This window comes from Camelus ferus, chromosome 11 (assembly GCF_009834535.1).
Source record: "Camelus ferus isolate YT-003-E chromosome 11, BCGSAC_Cfer_1.0, whole genome shotgun sequence".
Classification (NCBI taxonomy): domain Eukaryota; kingdom Metazoa; phylum Chordata; class Mammalia; order Artiodactyla; family Camelidae; genus Camelus; species Camelus ferus.
The window spans coordinates 23,178,399-23,196,951 of NC_045706.1; the positions used below are offsets into that span (position 1 = coordinate 23,178,399).

The 18,553-nt window shown below is 52.4% G+C and overlaps 1 protein-coding gene across 4 annotated transcripts in view; it reads left to right on the top strand.

Annotated features, from left to right (window-relative positions):
* SH3PXD2A (SH3 and PX domains 2A) overlaps positions 1-18,553 on the top strand; it is a 230,898-nt gene that overhangs the window by 106,542 nt on the left and 105,803 nt on the right. For all 4 annotated transcript variants that reach the window (XM_014557825.2, XM_014557826.2, XM_032491006.1 and 1 more), the window contains 2 exons: positions 7,919-7,995; positions 15,762-15,853. In XM_014557825.2, coding sequence (XP_014413311.1) covers positions 7,919-7,995; positions 15,762-15,853 — 169 coding nt within the window. The remainder of the gene's footprint in view (positions 1-7,918; positions 7,996-15,761; positions 15,854-18,553) is intronic.

Here is an 18,553-nt window from a genome sequence, read left to right on the forward strand (position 1 = left end):
TCTATGCTTGCCCTCCTAACCAGACCCTGTTGTCCAGTGAAAAGCTGAAGCTTGTTTCTATTCAGGCAGCAACCTTTAACCAGGCTCACGGTCACTGCCCAGGGAGAGGTTTATATATCTTAACCAAAATCTTAAATCAAACTGCATTCTGATTCTGTGATCTGAGGCATCAAGGAAGTAGGCTGTGAGGTGGGTTGGTTGCTTTTGGAGGGGGGTTTTCTGAGAGCCCAGAGCATACCCTCCAGGTGGCTGCTTGCTCTAAACCATCAGCAGCCCCAGGCTGATTCTCACCGGAGCGACTTGGGCTCCTGCCCACTGGGGTTACTCTTGGAGTTGGGGGTTGGCATCCGCCCCTCTGAAATGAAAGGGATGAAATGAAGGAGGGGTGTTTGTTTTTGCTTTTCACAGTGAAGGAAGAGCCTTTGGCAGGTTCATGCATTAGGTTCTCTGGGCTCTCCTCCTATGCCCAAGGCTCTTTCTTTAAGAGCGTCTGTCTTCATCCATCTGTCAGCAACACAAAGTTTGAGACACCTGACCCAGGCAGTTGGGCACAGGGTTCATTTGCTGGCCTGGCCCACTTCAGCCTGTAGAGAGCCAGGGGAGTAGATCAATTATTCCTTTTTTCCTCCCCACAGGCATTGTCTGTGTCTTGTCACCCTGTCTTAGTCCGTTCAGGCTGCTATCACAAAATACCACAGCTTGAGTAGGTTATAAACAACAGAAATTTATTTCTCATAGTTCTGGAGCCTGGAAGTCTGAGATCAGGGTGCCGGGGTGGTCAGGTGAGGGCCCTCTTCTGGGTTGCAGAGTTCTTGCTGGATCCCCAGGTCAGAGGGGCCCCGGGAGCTCTGTGGAGCCTCTCTGATAAGAACACTAATCCCATTCATGAGAGCTCCACCCTCCCAAAGGCCCTGCTCCTAATTTCCATCACATTGGGCATTAGGATTTCTACATGAATTTTGAGGGGCACACACATTCCGACCATAGCACACCCCGTGGGCGTACATGTCATTTTGGGTGGGGTGGGGGTCCCTCTAGTAACCTTCACATCTGCTTTCCTCTAATTAGTTTGGGAAATTTGACTCTTCTTCCTTGGGCCCCATATCGGCCAGCAGAGCCAGAGGGGATCTGTCTCCCCCATTCACTCAGCTTTCAGATCCTCACAGCTTGTCTTGGGCCCCAGACACCCTTGACCCACTCTCTCCAGACACTCCCCTGTCCCTTCTGAAGGTATCAGGCAGTACCCTCATGTTAATCACACCCAGCTCCATGCCAGGTATTGCCAAGGATGAAGGGAATGTAGAAAGTCATGCCAGCCCTCAGGGCGATGGCAGTCTAGTTAGGGATCCAAGCCTCCCTCAGGTATCTGGCCAGCCCTGTGGACTCTCCCATGACCCTTGTAGTGAGGTGAATAGTGGTCCCCCAAAAAGATACATCCACATCCTAACCTGGAACCTGTGAATTCATTTCCCGGAACCTGTGAATATGACCTTATTTGGAAAAAGGGTCTTTGTGAGTGTAATTAAGTTAAGGATTGTGACACAAGGTCATCCTGAATTTAGAGTGGGCACTAAACCCACACAGTCTGTGGAGCTCGGGGCCCTCCTGTGGTCCCCCGTTCCTTAGGGAGCTCCTGTGGTGCTCCAGGCTCTCTGGGCCACACTGAAGGGAGAGGGTTGGGAGCATCTGTGTCCTTGGAGGCTGGGGTGGCTCGGGGGAGCTGGCCTGTGCATCAGGGGACCCCCTGGGAAGGTGAGAGGGGCCCTGAGGGTGGCAGCTCCCTGACAAATTCTCCACAACAGTGGGGAAAGGAGGGGAGAGTCAGGTGACTGCCAGTGGGTCCAGCAGGTTGGCAAAGGAGGGCGTGGCAGGCATTCAAGGAAGGCCCTGAGGAGAAGCCCTTAGGGTGGGGAGGGGTTTGGGTAGGCAGGCCCAGGGGTGCTTAGGAGAAAACCAAACTCCTTTCTGTGGCTTGTAAGACACAACCTCTTTTCCGTCTCCCAGCTTTGCTCTGTGGTTCCCTCTGGATGAGCCCTCTTCCCCCAGAGCTTTGCGTGACTGTCTCTTCTCCTCCTCAGAGTCTAGGGTGAAATCAGAGACTTCCTTGACCACTAGCTGAATTCCCCCATCCCCCAGGCACGCTCCTTTCTATTACCCTGTTACAGCCTCTCTACAGAGGTGGGAGGAGACGTGTGTGTAAGCAAACTACGTACTAGATGTGAACACTGTGTACTGTATCCCTCCCATGCACAGCCCCTCCCCCAGTAAACACCTCGGGAGCAGGGGCCCCCTTTGTCTTGTTCACCAGGGTGTTCTCAGCACCTGGAGCAGGCCCTCCATCAAGACAGTGATGGATGGATGGGTCAGTGGGTGGATGGCATCGCAGGTGGCAGAAAAATCAAGGAAGAGGGAGGTATATGAGGGTGTATGCATGCACTCACATATGCTGTGAATTTTGAAGAGGGGAGGCTGCCAAGAATAGATCAGCCTGGACAGACCGAAAGAGGTTCTGAGGCCAGCCCTCTTCTGTTTCCACTGTAGCTAGAGCCCTCTTACTGCCCCTGTACAGCGGGTGCTTGCCTCTTTGTCAGAACACGTGCCTAGTTCGAGGTTGCTACAGGCCCTTCATGGCTGGGGTGGGGGCTCCCTAGCCAGGGATGCTGTGTCTGGTGTTTTGGCTCCTCCTGGGCCTCTGGCCCCCTGACTCCTGCTGAAGGAATCCCCTATAGATACCACATTTCACAAGGAGGAACCTAGGGGCTGTGGCTGGCCTCGAGGTTAACTGCTCTCAGAAGTTTCTGTCTTTTCTTTAACCACTTCTCTCTACCAGTGAGAAGGAGCCATGTTCTCATCTCTCACCATCTTGAACTGATTCATTCTCTAGAAGCAAATGCCAACGGCTAAGACCCATCAGATGCCACACAGAAGCTTTATTGAGGGCCTGGCATCCAGGGTGGGAGGGAGAAACACCTCTGCCACCCAAGCATAGGGACCTTCCTGAGGCAGTGCCCTGCCTGTGTGTCCTGGCCCAGAGCGGACACTCATGGTGAGAAGGTCAGACCAAATTGGGGGCTAGGGCAGAGATTGGCCTCCCCCAGGTGATGCCCACCCACTTGTGAGGGTGAGCATCCCCTGCGTCCCCTGTGCTGGCACCTGCTCAGCCTGGGTGGGGGTAGCTGGCAGGAAGGGCCATTTAAAGGACAGGGAGGTGTGCTGTTTTGGGGAGCTCTTTTTCCCCAGGTCCACGAGACACTAGGTCACCTCTCCTTCCCTAATTTGTTGGTCCATCCATCCTTTCACTCTCATTCACCCATTCACTCTCATCCATTCACTCACTCACTCATCCAATTGTATCTGATCTGCAGAGACCTCGAGAGGGCTGCTTGTACCTCATGCACCATGGGATGTCCCATCCTCCATGATTACCACTTGCTTAATTATCATTCAGCCCCCAAGGCGTCCCCAGACCTCAGCACAGCACCTGGCATGGAGGAGATGTTAATCATGCTCCCATCACACACAGAATAAAATCCAGACCAAGACTCGCAAGGCCTCACATGATCTGAACCCAAAGAGCTCTCTGGAGATTTGTTGGCTTCTCTTTCCCCTTCAGTGTCCCCAGAACCCCAGGTTGAAATCCCAACTCAGCTACTTAATAGCTGTGTGACTTTGGACAAGTCCTTCAACCTCTCTGAGCCACCGTCTGCCCCTGGGCAAAGTGGGGATGATAAAAGCACTTGCTTTAAGGTCGTGGTGAGGATTAAGCAAGAAACCCCGACGGAATGCTCTTGGCCTACGCCTGGCAGGGAGGAAGCACTTAGCGCCTGTTACCCCTGGCCTCACTCCCTCTCTGCTCTTCTTGATAACTCCACCCACCACATACATCTTAGGACTCTGGAGGGAGCGGCCATGGAGGCCTGGCCTTCTCATCTCCAGATGAGGGTGCAGAGGCCCCGTGGAGGGTCACACTGCCGGCCCGTGGCCCAGGCAGGACTTGAACACAGGACTCCAGCCGAGGCCCCTGCTCCTTCTGCTGGTCCTACCCTCTCAGCCCAGCCCAGGGCGGCAGGAAGAGGGGCCCCCACTTACATGCTCGGACTTTGTCAGGCTCAGTGGCTCTCTCCCCTGCTCTCAGGAAGGAGTTAAGTCCCAAGGTCTGTCTCATGCCCCGCGTGTAATCTTTCTTATGATACTTATCATATTTCTGGGGCGGCGTCGGCACGGCTTTGAAGGCGCTGGCAGGAGCCTCGCCTGGCCTCGCCGTAAGCGGGCTGAATTACATTTACAAGAGGTCTTTAATGCCCTGTGGTCCCCGCTTCCTTAATGGGGATGTTCCTCCTCCTCCTTTTCCTCTCTCTCTCCCTTTTAATATGGTCACCAGTTTGGCTTTCAGAGTGCGGTTTGGATTCCTAACAGAGAAGTCCAGACCGTGGAATCCCTTCCAGATCTTCCCTCCCTCTGCCCTGCCTCCCCCGCCCCTGCTGCCTGTGCCAGGGCCCCAAGGAAGGAAGACATTGCTCCTGTCAGGATTTCAGCGGCAAGGAGAGAAGCCCTGTTGGGATTCCAAAAAATCAACTGGGAAATGGCTTGTACAGAAATTCTCCTCCACCTTTGCACCTGACAACAGACCCAGAGCCTTGTGGAGGGCATGGGAGGTGTCTGGCCCGGAGGCATGGCGGTCTCACTTGCAGAGGGTGGGCTTGAGGGTCGCTGTTGGGGGTCCCGTGCCAGTGTGGGTAAGGAGCCCGCTCACCTCTCTCCCCATCTCCCCCACCCCAGCTCTCCCTTCTCCGAACCTTCTGTACCGCTGGAGGCCTTAACTGTTCCTTAACTATTTGTGTTTTGCTAGATCTGTCTCTGCTACTGAATCAGGTCCTGTCCGATCTTACATCTGTACCTATGTCTGTATCTGTATCTGAATATCTCACAGATACCCAGCCCAGCCAGAGGTTTGGCCAGCCTTGTGATGGGGGCCTGGGAGGGGGACCTAGTTTGTCTCTGCATCTCTCTCCTTTCTTTTTTTGTCCTCAGATAGGATGAGAAAGGGCAGGAGAGCTATTTTTTGGAGGCTAAGTCGCATTTTCTCCCTTTGAAAGAAGCACAGGGCAGAGCCAGATCTGGGGCCCCAGTCCCTCATGCGGTCTCTCCTTCTTAGCAAGTCCTCCAGGGTCCTGCAAGATACCGCTCCGTCTCTGGCATCACCAGGCGTGGGCCACCTCCAGCGCCTGACAGCTAACCGGCTCAGGTAGAAGGCCCAAAACCCACCCCAGAGCCGTCTGTCGTTTCATCCATCTGGGAGCAGTCTCCCCCGGCCACGTGTTTATTTCACATCCCACCCCCTTGGCTGCACACATGTTCCCCTGTGGCATGCAGGCAATAAAGTGACAGGCAACCAAAAAAGGGTAGGAGGCGAAGAGGCCAGGAATACCAAATCTGTGCATCTTTCCCCAAGGAAAGGCGGCCATCTCCCATGTCTTGATGAATCACATTTTTATCTCCTTTCAAAAGGAACACGCCGAGGGGCCCATTTATCTTGATGACACTGTCCAGTTTGTACAGCATCATCCCTCTGTTGGGGACACGGCCCCTCTTCTGGGCTTCCGTGAGAAAGGCAGGAAGCAGAGCTTGAGGGAGCATCTGTGGGGGAGGAAAGTGCATGGAACAGCAAGTGCCTCTGGGGCGGCTGCTGTATGCAAAGTCTTGTACTGAGTGCGGCGTGTGGCTCCAAGCGGGGGAAGCAGCTGCGGAAGGGGGCCGCTGGTTCACACCGAATGTGGAGGGAAGAAACACGCGAATGGGTAACAGTCACACACGATTTGATGACTTGATGAGGTAGATGTTCCATGGTCTGGCTGGAGCAGGGCTGGTGACCATCACCTGTGGTGACAGGGAAGTCAGAGACACCTGTAGCAGCTGCTTCTGGGCCCCCCCAGGTCCCCTTCCCATTCGCCTCCACCTGCCAGCAGCTGCTGGGGTTCTTGTCCTAGCTGCAGGAGCACGCCTGTCCAGAAGTGCCAGAGAAGTGGTGCTCTCAGAAGCTCAAGGACAAGCAGGGAGCTGGTGATAGATACCCCAGCCTCCTTGCCCTGCCTCAGGTCGGGATGCCTCTGAGGTCCGTTCTGCACCATCCCCCGGAGTTCCCCAACAGAACTGAGCTGCTGCTCCCCCACAGTGATGGGGGGGGCTGGATGGTACTTTCCTCCTGCCCTGCCTTAATGCCCCCCTCTCCTACTGGTAATTCCAGGGAAATTTCCCAAATAATTGACTTGCACTCACCTCCTTGTCTCTGGATTTACTTCTGGGGAAAAAGCCTAAACCAAGGCAATGCTTAGTACTTCACTTGGACCTGGATAGAAGAAGCTTAAGTGGATTTACATGCAATCTACCTATTTGTCCACTTGCAATGGGAATCATCTCATTTGGATTCCATTAATGCAAGTGATGAAAATCCATCTCCCACTAATTTAAATTTTTTTAATTGGATTATTTTATACAATTGGAAAGTTCCAGGTGGGTTCTGGGTTCAGGAACAGCTATATCCAGCTGCTCAAATGATGTCAAAGGAATCTCCCCATCACCATCTCTCGGCTCTGCTTTTCAGTCATTCAGGAAACATTTATTGAGCACCTGCCCTCAGATCCTTCGTCTTGGTCGGTTTCCTTCTCAAGCAGTAATAAAGGTGGCCTCTAGACGCACCAGGCTTTCATCCTCCAGCTTAGCAATTGTGGGAGAACCTGTGGCAGGAAGACAGTGCCAGCAGAAGTCTCGGGGCTGACCCTCATTGGCCCAGACTGGGCCCCCTGCCCATCTCTGAGCTGGTCACTGTGGCTCTGGTTGGCTAGGCTGGGTCACATGCCTACCATTGCTGCCAGGGGTGTGGTCAGCGCCAGTGGAACCACAAGGACTAGGAATGGAGGGGTTCTCTCCAGAGGGGAACTGGGTGGACGTGGACAATAGATGCCTGTTTTAGCGATGAGGGGAGCACCTCATCACGTGCTGGTGGGCTCTGGGGGCCCTAAGATGAGCCAGGCCCCTGTGGAAGGGGGCTCACAGATACTTGTACCTGTAACACACAGCAGAATATGGTGAGCGTCTTAGGAATGGACAAAATGTGCAGATGTGGAGAGCAGGCGAGTACTCCCAGCTCAGCCATCAGGGAAGGTCTTCTAAAAGGGGGGTGCTGGTCTAGACACTGATAGCTACTGGGTGCAGAAGCTGTGTTAGGCCTTGAACGTCAGACCAGGGAGTTCACGTTCTAAATTTAACCCACTGTAAAAGGACTACATGTTGATCTCTTTGTTATAGTTGAATTTGGCTAATTCAGAAGAGCCTTCTGGGAAGGTTTAGGGGCCTTGCCCAGACCTATAGAGGTGGGTACACCTGCCCAGATGCAGGGGTCCACACGGCTGGAGGCTGTGTGTACAGAGAGGCTGGAGAACAGTCAGGCTGGGGCAGCCAGACTCCCTTGTATTAGTCTGTGCCTGCCGTGGAAATAGCCACCCACCTAAACTAAGAATAGGAATTCTGTCTGGCTGGCAGGAACAAATGCCGATTTCTCAAGGAGGGATGGGCCTGAAAGCAAAGCACAGCGTGTGGGTTGGGCCATCCTTTGTATTTATTTGGGAGGTCACTTGAGAGCCGCACCCATGTTGGGGCACTGGTCCTGCCATTAGACCCAGACAAGGTGATTTGGCCAAGATGGCAGCCTCCCGGGCTCCTCATCTGCCCGAGAGCCTTCGGCACCTCCTGCCCCCTGGGAGAGGTGACCACTCCTCTCTTGTTTCCTTGGCAACTGGCAGAGGTGATGGCACTTGGTAGCCAGCTACAATGCTGAGATGCTGAGGGAGAGGGGAATGAAAGGCTAGGGTCTCAGGTCCCTATGGCAGCATCACCCAGTTCATGAGCGTCTCTCTTCCAGGCAAAATCCTTTTCCGGAGAAGCCACATCCGGGACGTAGCTGTGAAGAGGCTGAAGCCCATTGATGAGTACTGCCGGGTAAGAGTGTGTCTGGAGTGGGGAGGGGCAGTCCATCTGCCGGAGAGTCTGTCCATCTGTGAAAGAAGGTGGTCTGTACAAACCCTCTGCTGTGGTTTAGCAGATGCATCCTGAGGCCTGGCGTTTCCTGGCCAGAGAGGTGGGTATGGGTGTCCCTTGGGGAGGTCACCCCATGACTAGGCCACCTCTGGGGCATGAGGGCCTTGGGCTCACAGCTGAACCTCTGCTCCTTTCAGGACACATCTGTGTTTACAAAACAGTCTATGAAATCACTTCCACTGGCTTGGGAGCTCAGTTCAGGGGCGTCTCAATTCAGGGATTCTGTGTGTGGCATTTTGCTGGATACAGGAAAACTTTCTTTGAATTCCCTTTGGAACATTTTTGAAATCGGTCCCGAGTCCAGTAGCATCCAAAATGCCAAGTCTTGTTAGCTACAGACATTCCTGTGCACGTTGTTATAAATGGAAATGCTCACACACGCCCCCCAAACACACACACAGCACATGCTTTGGAACAGCCATGCCAAGGAGCAGGCGGACAGTGACAAAAGGGCCATGAAGGAGAGCCCGTTTGTCTTTGTACCTTGTCTAGAGCCCAGGATCCCTGCAGTGAGAAGAGGCTCCCACTTCAGTGGCCTTGGCACATGGCCTCCAGATGGCCAGACCATGTGGCTTGATGGCCAAAACCCCTGACTGGCTTCATGAACTTGGGCAAGTTACTGAACTTCCCAGCGCCTCAGTTTCCACATCTGTATAAGAGGCAGGAGAGCAGTGCCTTTGCAGAGGGTGTAATGAACTGACATGCATGAGGCAGCAGCACATAGTGTCCGGCACAGAGGACTCATTCAGTGGACATGAGTTTTTTGTTATTATTATTACAAAGCATAAACAATTTAATGTTACCACTGGGCACCACTGGCTTTAATGGAGATGGAATTTTTCAGTTAAATGAAATCTACCGTGGAGTCTGACTCAAGAATCTTGGGGAGAAGCAAATGGGGAATAATATTTTGTTGCAAGTGCTGGTTTAGAGTGAGAAGAGCTGGGGTCAAATCCCAGTGCCCCACCTACTAGCTGTGTGACCTTGGCAAGTTTGCTTTACCTCTCTGACCTCCAGTTTCCCGATTTGTAAAATGGAGGTAAAAATAACTATCTCACGGGGTTCAGGAAGGGTTGAGCAGAAGAGTATATATATATATATATACAGTGTTGTAACTTCTGAAATATTCTGTCCCAACTTGGAAATGCTACCAGAAGGTCCCTCACAAATATTTTATAATTTGGAATCATTATGCTTGTCAAAAAAATATTGTAACAAGAACAAATTTGATAATTCACTAACCGGTGTTCCCAAGACTTTGGGGAGACAAGTGCTCCCATATACTCTCCATTAACCCATGTTTGAATTTTGTAACTGTGTACAGGTTATATACTTGGTCACATTTTTTGCCTTAACTTAGAAGGATGCCCCTGTGATGAATTTCTTTAAGCTAGAAATTTCTCTTCTTCAGATCAATATTCATTTTTCTCTTTAAAAGGCATTTGCCATTTCCAGTTAAATTGATGGCTGTAGTCTGAGATTTTATTTCTCTCTTCCGTTCCCAAGCAGTTAAACAAATGGGCACAGCTAATGGAGGAGGGGCAAAGGGCAGGAGGAGGCCTCTTTCAGCTGGGGTCTGTGGCTCACGTCAGCCTCAGCCTCCCTGAGCTGGGGGAGCCCGAGGCATCTGCAGTCGGGCTTGGGCTCTGTGGAAATGCCGTCTCCTGGGTCATTGGGAGCAGAAACCCGATAACATCTTATCTCCTGAGCTCAGGCTTTGAACAGGACTCCTGAATTGGGATGGGATTCTGGGCAGCCTCTGGGGCTGCATGAGTGCTGCTTGTGTCTGGGGAGCCATTTAAGTGCAAGGGGTCGATAAGAGGAGGGGCCTCCTAACCTGATTAGCACAGATGAGAACTACTCAGAGCCAGGCAACAAGGAGCACTGTCATGGGTTCACCAAGCAGCCAGTCAGCTTGCAGGCCGTAATTTACTCTGTGAATGGCAGAGGGGAAGGGGCGGTGCAGAAGTGACCTTTCATTCTGCTGAATTAGAAAACTGGGATCTGTGATCTGATTGTCTGAGACCTTGGAATGACCTTGGAATGGTCATTAGGGATAAGTCCAGCTGCAGCCCATAGTCACTGCCCCCCAGCGTTGCACTTCTCAGCTCTGCCACCCAAAAGTCCAGTCTGTGCAACTTAAGATCCAGCCTTTCACTCAGCATCAATGCCCCCAACAGCCAACTTCACGGTCAGGGCCATCTACAGCCTGCCCATGGCCAGCCCTCCCTTGTCTCTACCTGTCCTTGGACACACCACTTAGAACCTCTAGAGTTTTATTTCCAGTACCCTGCCAGTGCAGCTCTGCTTGGCTGGCTGGAATCTTCCTTGGATCTGCTGGACAGTGTGGGCTCTGAATCTGGGATTTGCTGGGAATTCAAATGCACCCAAAACTGTGAAGCTGGCTTTGTACAGAGTAGCCAGGTCCTCTGCCAGGACTCTGACGTGGAAAGTCTGACCATGCAGCAGACCTCCCCAGACTTCGGGCTCCCTGTCCTCGCTGGCCAGCCAGTCCCTCTGCCTAATGGCAGTTTCACAGCCCAGATCTCAGTGTTAATTTTAAACATATATGGAGCAGATTGGATGAGCGTCACGGAAAATTTACCAAGCACCAGCCGGGTGATTGTTTTATGTGGCTCTTGAGGGCCGGTGTCTATCAAGAGGGGTTCCAAAGGCATTTCTGTAACTCCATAAATTAATTTAATGGGCAACATGGTTATGTGGTTAGTATTTAATGGTTCTGTGGCCTCAACAATTTGAAGACTTTCATCTCACTAATAAGTGTGAGCTACACTTTAGGGGCTCAGACGAACAATCTACCCCATACATGACTCCATCCATCCCATTCCTGCATGTGAAATACATGTTTGCAGTGTTTGTCTTGGGGATAAAATAAATATTGCAGGGTTGGGGGTCAGTGAGAGAGAGTGTTTGAGAATGATCAGCTCACCCTCTGCAATGACATTTATACAAGTCTCCATTTCCCGGTGGGTGCGACTAGGATTTTTTTGCTACCCAAAAAGCCAGGCTTGCTTCTGTTATCTGCTGCCCACGACAGACTTGCTTTCAGGATCAAAGACTTGCTTTGTGGAAGGATGAGGGGCTGGCTGTAGTTAGGCTGGGAGAGGGACTCCAAGCCCAGTAAAGGGGTCAGCCCTGGAGGGGTAAGGATCTCCCCTCCCAACCCTCTGCATCTCCCAGTCTTACTCACTTTTAGCCCCACTTCCCAGATTTGAAAACTGAGGCTATTATTTGGTGGGAGTTCTTAGCCCCAGGTATTCTCCCTCCCACCATAGGAGTTTTCCACCATGGCCCTTGTCTCTCACCTTAGTAAAGAGAAAGGTTCATGTTGCAACAGGAACAGCCTCCTTCCTGGCATGCTTAGTCCTAGATACAGAGAGAGTAACTGTTCTTGTGCCACTCATTCTAAGGCAGGCCTGGGCCAGGAGTGCTGCTGAAGGGGGAGACTGAGGCAGAGAGCCACATGTACCCAGACTGATGCACCCAGGCCTCCTGAGTGGTCTGGTACTCGGTGGGAACCCAGGTGGCAGAATCTCTTCATCACCTCCAGTCCAGACAGACCTATGAAGAAGCATTCCCAGCCTGGGATAAAGTTGACTGTGTCGATTTTCTCCTTAAAGGCCTTCAGAGGAGCCCCATTGCTCACAAGAGGCTCTGAGTGGCTCAGCCGGACCCTCTGTCGGGTAGTTCCAAGTACTGTTTCAGCCTCAGTTCCCACCTCTCCTCCACACCCTGCAGTCCAGTCCTCAGAAGTGCAGCCGTTCCCAGCTGGCCAGACTCCCTTAGGCTCCTGCCCTTGGCCTGTGCTAGTCCCTTTCCTGGGGGTGCCTTCAGCTCCCCCAGCACCCCTCCCAGAAGCCTCCCAGCTGCCCAGGAGAAGCTGCCCACCCCTGCTGTTCCACTCCCCAGAAAACTCCATGCGTGCTTCCACGCTGCACATTGAAGAAGGATAATTTCTGTGTGTCCATCTTCTCCAGACCAAGCGCCCCTTGAAGTCCCCATCTGTTATCTTTGTGTCTTCACTAACAAGCTGGAAGCCTGGCCCCACGTGGGAGTCCAGCCAGTATCTGAAGACAAGATGCAAAGATCACACACACGCAGAGGAAACCTCCGAGGAGGGTGGCATGTCCTTGAGGGCCCAATTACCAGGACCCCTTGTGAAATGGCTTAAACTGCAATTGCCAGTTAGGCACTATTTCCATTTCAAAAGAAGTTGCTGCTCAGATCCTTCAAAAAGAGAACTCATGTGTTTGAAATACTCTGCTCTGCAGAAGTTGGGTGAGCCCCCAGCTTCGTAGATGCTAATCTAGGAGGGACAGTTCAGGCAGGTTAGAAGCAGCCCCAGGGGTGGGGGTGGGGGCCAAATGGGCAGGACTGCAGCCCCCCTGCACCCCACCCCACCGGAGAATCGCTGGGCTTTTACCTATACGGTTTCCATTGATTAGAAACACAAATGATACAACTAAAAATGGGAAAACGTTTGATCCTATGGAAAGAGCAGGGCACCCACAGTTGTTTTGCCAAACGCAGAACTTTGCTTTTTGTCCTGGGACAGATGTCACCCAGAACCGTGGGCTTCATGGAGGGAGATCATTTCAAAGCAGAGGGTCTGAGTACAGTCTACCTGGGGCCCCCTTCCATGCCACTGCTGTGCTTGCAAAGACAGGGCTTTGTGATAGATTAGACACTGATAATGGTGCTGTTTACAGTCCTAAAGCCATCGACTGTTATAGCTAGAAGAAACTTCGAATGTCTCTAGCCTGGATTTGCCCAGCTGTGTTCCATGGGCTGTCAGTAGGAATTATTTGGAAAACCAGTTCCACAGAGACCTGTGGGTAACACAGCAGGCAGTACAGAGCAGCAGATCAGACAGAGCATAGGCTCTGGGCTCAGACGACCTAATTCAAACTCTTGCTACTTACTAGTTGTGTGACCTTGAGAAATGATTTAACCTCTCTGTGCTTTAGTTTCTTCTTCTGTAAAATTGGAATCATAGTTAGACATATGTTTTAGAGTTAATGTGATGATTCAATGAGTCCATCTCCCAGGATGTCATTATAATTAATAAATACTGGCCTGAACACAGCTCTATAGGTTTCTTTCCTGCAAGACTTCTCAGAGCCTTTGCTGTGCTAATGAACATGGTGCTCGCCAAGACCAAAACGGGGATCTACAAGGCACCTTTCACATGTGCCCATAGAACTCACTTTACCTCCTCAAAAAGGTGTTCCATGAGATACAGTTTGAGATTCCAAAGCTAGTCTATTTTATCCTAGAAGAAACAACAACCAGAAAGGTGAGGTGAGCTGCCCAAGGTCACGTAGCAAGTATATGACAGGAGAACTGGACCTAGAATTGAGAGCTCCTGACTCCTGTTCTTTCTAGTGTGCCTCTCTGTTGTCACCTAAAGGGTAATGACAATGAAGACAACAGTGTAACTAAATTTTACTGTTTCCTCAGTACCAGTTTACTGTTTCCTCAGTACCAGGCACTGTGCTAGGCTCCTCATACTCATGATCTCATTTAACCTCCTAATAGGGAGGTGTCACATGAAATCCGTTGTACTGAGCTCAGAGAGGGCAAGCAATGCATTCAGTATCACATAGCCTGTGACCCGTAGAGCTAGGACTCAAACTCACATCTCCCTACCCCTGAAGCCCAGACTTAGCCACCCCATGGCATACATCCTGAATGTCCCATGGCAGAATTTTAGATATGAGTGGGAGGTGGTGCCCCTGAAGGTGCCCAGGTATTGGCCCCTACCTGCTCCTCCCAGAACAGCTAAGTTTGGGGGTTCCCTGCTCTGGCTGTCATCACCAGCCCAGGCCTCAGGGACTGACCTCTCAGCACCCAGCTCTTCTGCCAAATAATTTTGGCCGGAGCTGGGCTTGGCAGCAGCTCTAATGGAAGCTGCTCTGAGCCGAGAGCCTCTTGTCAGCCTGAAATCAGGACGAGCCCTCAATGTGGCTCCCCTCGGGGCTCCCTGTTAAATAAAGATGCCGCAGTGGTTTCACCAAAAGGCCTCTTTGTCTGAGGCCCTTCCAGCCCACGCGTCCCCTGCCCCCGGAATGCTGGTCTCTGTCGGCATGAAGAGCCCCTGTGTTCAGCGCTGCTGCGGGGTGAGCCGGCGGCCGGGCTGCGCCTGGGGTGGGTGGCCACGCGCTGAGCTGGGAGGGCTCCTGCCCTGCCTCCCCTCCCTCTGCCTGTCGGGGAGGTCACCCTGGCAGCAGCTCTGCACACAGCCTGGGTCCCTGGTAATGGTTCCCTCCTGCCTCCTGCCCGTCCTGGCCCTTTAGTGCTCCCTCCGGAAACCCTCCTCCTCCCACCAGGAGCCCTTGCTCTCTGCACATGCCTGAGTTCCGCTTCTCTCTCTCTCTATGTCTCTGTCTCTTCTTCCCTCTCCATCTCTCTGTGTCTCTGTCTCTCTCTATCTATGTCTCTTTCTGTCTTTGTCTCTTTCTCTGTCTCTCTCTCTCTCTCCCTCTCTCTGCCTCTCTCTCTCTTCTTCCTCAGTTTTTGCTTCCTTCTGCCCTTCCTGGGAGAGAAAACAGCACACACCACGTGTGTTAGATGAAAACATGAACACTTTGGGAGTGCGTTCCTCCCATCTGACATCTGAACACAAGACTTCATTCTGTCACTTATTGGAAGTTGTGACTTCACTCCCCAACAGCCTCAGTGTCCCCATCGCAAATGGAAGCAATGATGTGTACCTCCAGGATGATGCATCACCTGCTGTGCACTGGTGAGGGTAGGGGCTATGTCTGGCTCCTCCTATACCACCAGGGCACTGAAAAGCCCTCGTGTTTGTTGGATGATTGGAGAGTCCAGGGGTCTAGGACAGTGCCTAACACATGGTAGTTGCTCATTAAATGTTAATTTCCTTTCTTTTCTATTTCCCGCCTGTTTATGGGGATGTGATCTGTTGGAGAACGTTGGAAAGCCATGGGCTCTGGAAAGAACATGGGAGTTGCACAGTGTTGTCTTACCTGCTACGGTCAGGTCTTGTCCCATCTTGCCTGGGTGTGGGTTTGGCACCAGAAGGGGCCATCGGGCTCGATGCCACACTGGAATTGTTACCCGACCAGCTCAGAGCAGAAGTAAACAATCACGTCTCTCTTCCTCAACACTGTACTTCTGTCCATGCAGCCTAAGACCACATGTGCTTTTTTTGCCCCATTATCATGTCCCACTCCTGCTGGACAGTGGGCCCCTGCACACCAAACCCTTATTCGTTCATTCATTTGAACAAATACCTACTGAATGCCAGGTGCTCTTCCAGGATCTGGGGACACAGCAGCCAACAGAACAGACTAAAGTCCCTGCCCAAATGAAGTTTACCTTCTAGAAAGGTCCTTCCCACCTGTGGGCAGGCCACGTGGCCTCCCTGACCCTCTCTCTCCTCTTGGGCGATATGAAGGAGGAGGGAGGGAAGGAGGGATGAATGGCTGGATGGAGAGTTATTTCACGAGTTAGCTGATGAGTTAATCTGCTGACTAGTTGTCTGGGTGAGGGGGTGGTGGCCGGTTGACTGTGTCCTCCCTGGCACTGCCCTTGAGCCTCCCCATCACTGTTTGACCCTGCTTTTGCTTTTCCTGTGCCCAGTTTCATCAGGCCTAATGCCCTTTCTTCCTGTCTTTCCACAGGCACTTGTCCGGCTGCCTCCCCACATTTCACAGTGTGATGAAGTCTTCCGGTTCTTTGAGGCCCGGCCAGAGGATGTCAACCCCCCAAAAGAGTGAGTGGTACCTCAGGCCTCTCCCGTGTGCTTGGGTGAGGAGGCCAGCCAGAGAGGCTCGGGATGTGGGGACACAAGCAGAGGGAGAGCTGGCAGGGCCAACAAGGCTGAGCAAAGATGGACCAGGGGACGGGGACCAGGGTGCCCCAGACTCCTGCTGCCAGGGCTTGCTCCTCATTCCCCTTGACCCCCAGGGCTGCCAGGTGAGGGCGTCCTCACTCTGGGGAACAGGTGTTCCTGTAAACTATTTCTAGCTCACAGGTTATTGTAAGGAGCAGATGAGATAACAGAAAATATAATGGTCATGCCGTTCAGATGCCCAGGGTTAGCAGTCATTGCTCTTAACTGTTGATGCTCCCAAGTGCCCCACTGGAATGTGGGCCCGGGAGGGCACGTGCTGCCCACGTGACCCTCACCCGCTGACTAACCCAGCAGTCCTGGGCTGCTGCAAATCATCATCAAAGACAGCAGTGAGTGTGCACGGAGCACTTACCAGATGGCTTTTACTTGTAGCATTTTATGATAGATGTTAGTAGCCCTGTTTACAGAGGAGGAAACTGAGGCCCATGAGGTCAGGTGCGTTTTCCCAAGTCATGCAGCTGGTTGGGTATGTGACAGGCATGAGACTTGAACGCAAGTCTTTGATTCCTAGTGGCCCAGAGCTGGCTGATGTCTCATGTTGGGGAGAAATGATGCCCAAGCAGGTCTTCTTTTTTCTCTGGAAGCAGGACACTCTGGGCCTGGTGGTCAAGAAGACCCACCCAGCCGTGCCAGTTTTTCACACACACGACCGAACTCCATCCTGATGGCCACCTTCTCTTGCTCAGAACACTACCCTCACATTCACTCCCCAGAGTAGCTTCTCAATGGAGGGAAAAATCCGGTTTCCACCAAGGAGCTGATGACCAGAAGAAGGCAGACAGGGAACAGGGTTCGGTTGGGAAAAGCATTGGGGAGAGGACTGAAGGGGATGCTAATCGATCACCTCCCTCCATATCTCTGTTCTCCTGAAATCTTAAAAGTACCAGGGTGGGCAGGAGAGAGGCAGATGGGATGGGTACTATGGAGGGAAGGGAAATAATAGTACAGAGGAATTGTCTGGGACAGGTGGGGAGAGGCAGGGGGCCATCAAGTAATGGGGAGAGAAAGCCTACAGACAAGGGTGTGTGTTGCACAGCTGCAGGGGCGCCATTCACATTGCTCTTTCTGTGAACACTGCCATAGAGGTTGTAGAGTGAGCAACCTGCCCATCCATACATGGCAGTCCCGGCTAAAGTAGCTCTTCTCTTTTCATCCGTGCTGTAAGACCAACAGCCTAAAATGGCCTGTACCCTTTGAGAGAGGAAGGCATTACCCAGCTCAGAGACTCACCTGGCACAACAAAGGCCATCTCCTTTACTGGCTGCCACAGGCTTAAGAAACAAGCAAACGCTGTAAACAGTCAGAAACTCATCAGTGACTTGGTTCACAGTGTGGAGTAGTGGAAAGCCACAGGGAAGAGGATGTAGTGTTGAGCTCACACTCTGACTCTGCTGCTGACTGGGCACACCGCTTCAAGGCAGACCACTCACATACCTTCCCCAAGCCTTTCTTTTCTCATCTGTAAAAAGGGAACAGTGATTCATCCCTGATCTTGCTACCTCCAAGGATTAGTTGTGAAATTTAGGTAACATGCGGGCTGGGAAAGAGCTTTGTGAACAACAAATTGAAGGAAGGGTGGGTATATCTCAGTGGTAGAGTGTATGCCTAGCATGCATGAGGTCTTGGGTTCAATCCCCAGTACTTCCATTAACGACAACAACAACAACAAATTGAGACATAAATGTCTGTTCTCACCAGTGGGAGAAGCATCACTCTCACTGTACCTACTGTGTGTCAGGCTTGTGAGAGAGGTTTGCACCAGGAGTTACATGTTCTTATTCTTAAGCTCCAGAAAAGGAAACAGAGGCTAACAGCTGCAGCCAGGACTTGAACCCAGATTGTTCTGGTTCCAGAGGCCTGTACTCTTTCCACTCCTTGCACCAGGTTTGGGGAGGTATCGGGGGGACCAGAACTGTGGTCCTGACACCTCTCAGTGTGACCTCTCTGTCCTCCCTTCTGTGTTCCTGCCCCAGCCTTCGTCACTCTCCCAGGGCAGAGGAAGGCTCTTGAGCCTGGCAGCAGTGTCCCCAGGTCCACCTGGCCCTGCCACTTGTGAGCTCAGACCCTATTCCTTCCAGGGGGAGAGAGGAGATGCCCCTCCCCAGGCGGGCTGTCATTGGAGTCACACGTGATCATGCGCCCAGAGGAGGGGAGAGGGATTGTTGCTGGAGGGGGAAGTGGCCGGGGAGGCATCACAGAATCACCTGACCCCGCCTGTAAGCCTTGCCTCTGAACCCAGTCTCTGCAGCCAGATGAATGAGTTGGTCCTCTTTCCCCTGTCGACTTGTGCACTAATGGTAGCAAGTCGGCCTTTGCCCGTCCCTGGAAGGCCCTCAAGGGATGGTGGAAACCAGGCTTGCGGAGACGGTTGTATGTTGGTGAGGCCGCGGGTGTGGCCTTGCGGGGCAGACTCTGGGGTCCAGGCCCACCACCCAAGGCTCCGTGATCTCTGACCTTTTGCCTTTCAGAGATCTCTGATCTCTGCCTTTCTGTGTTCCCATCCCTGAAATGGGGGTGTGCAAGACTCCTGGAGTGGTCCAGGGGGCTTACGGAGACAAC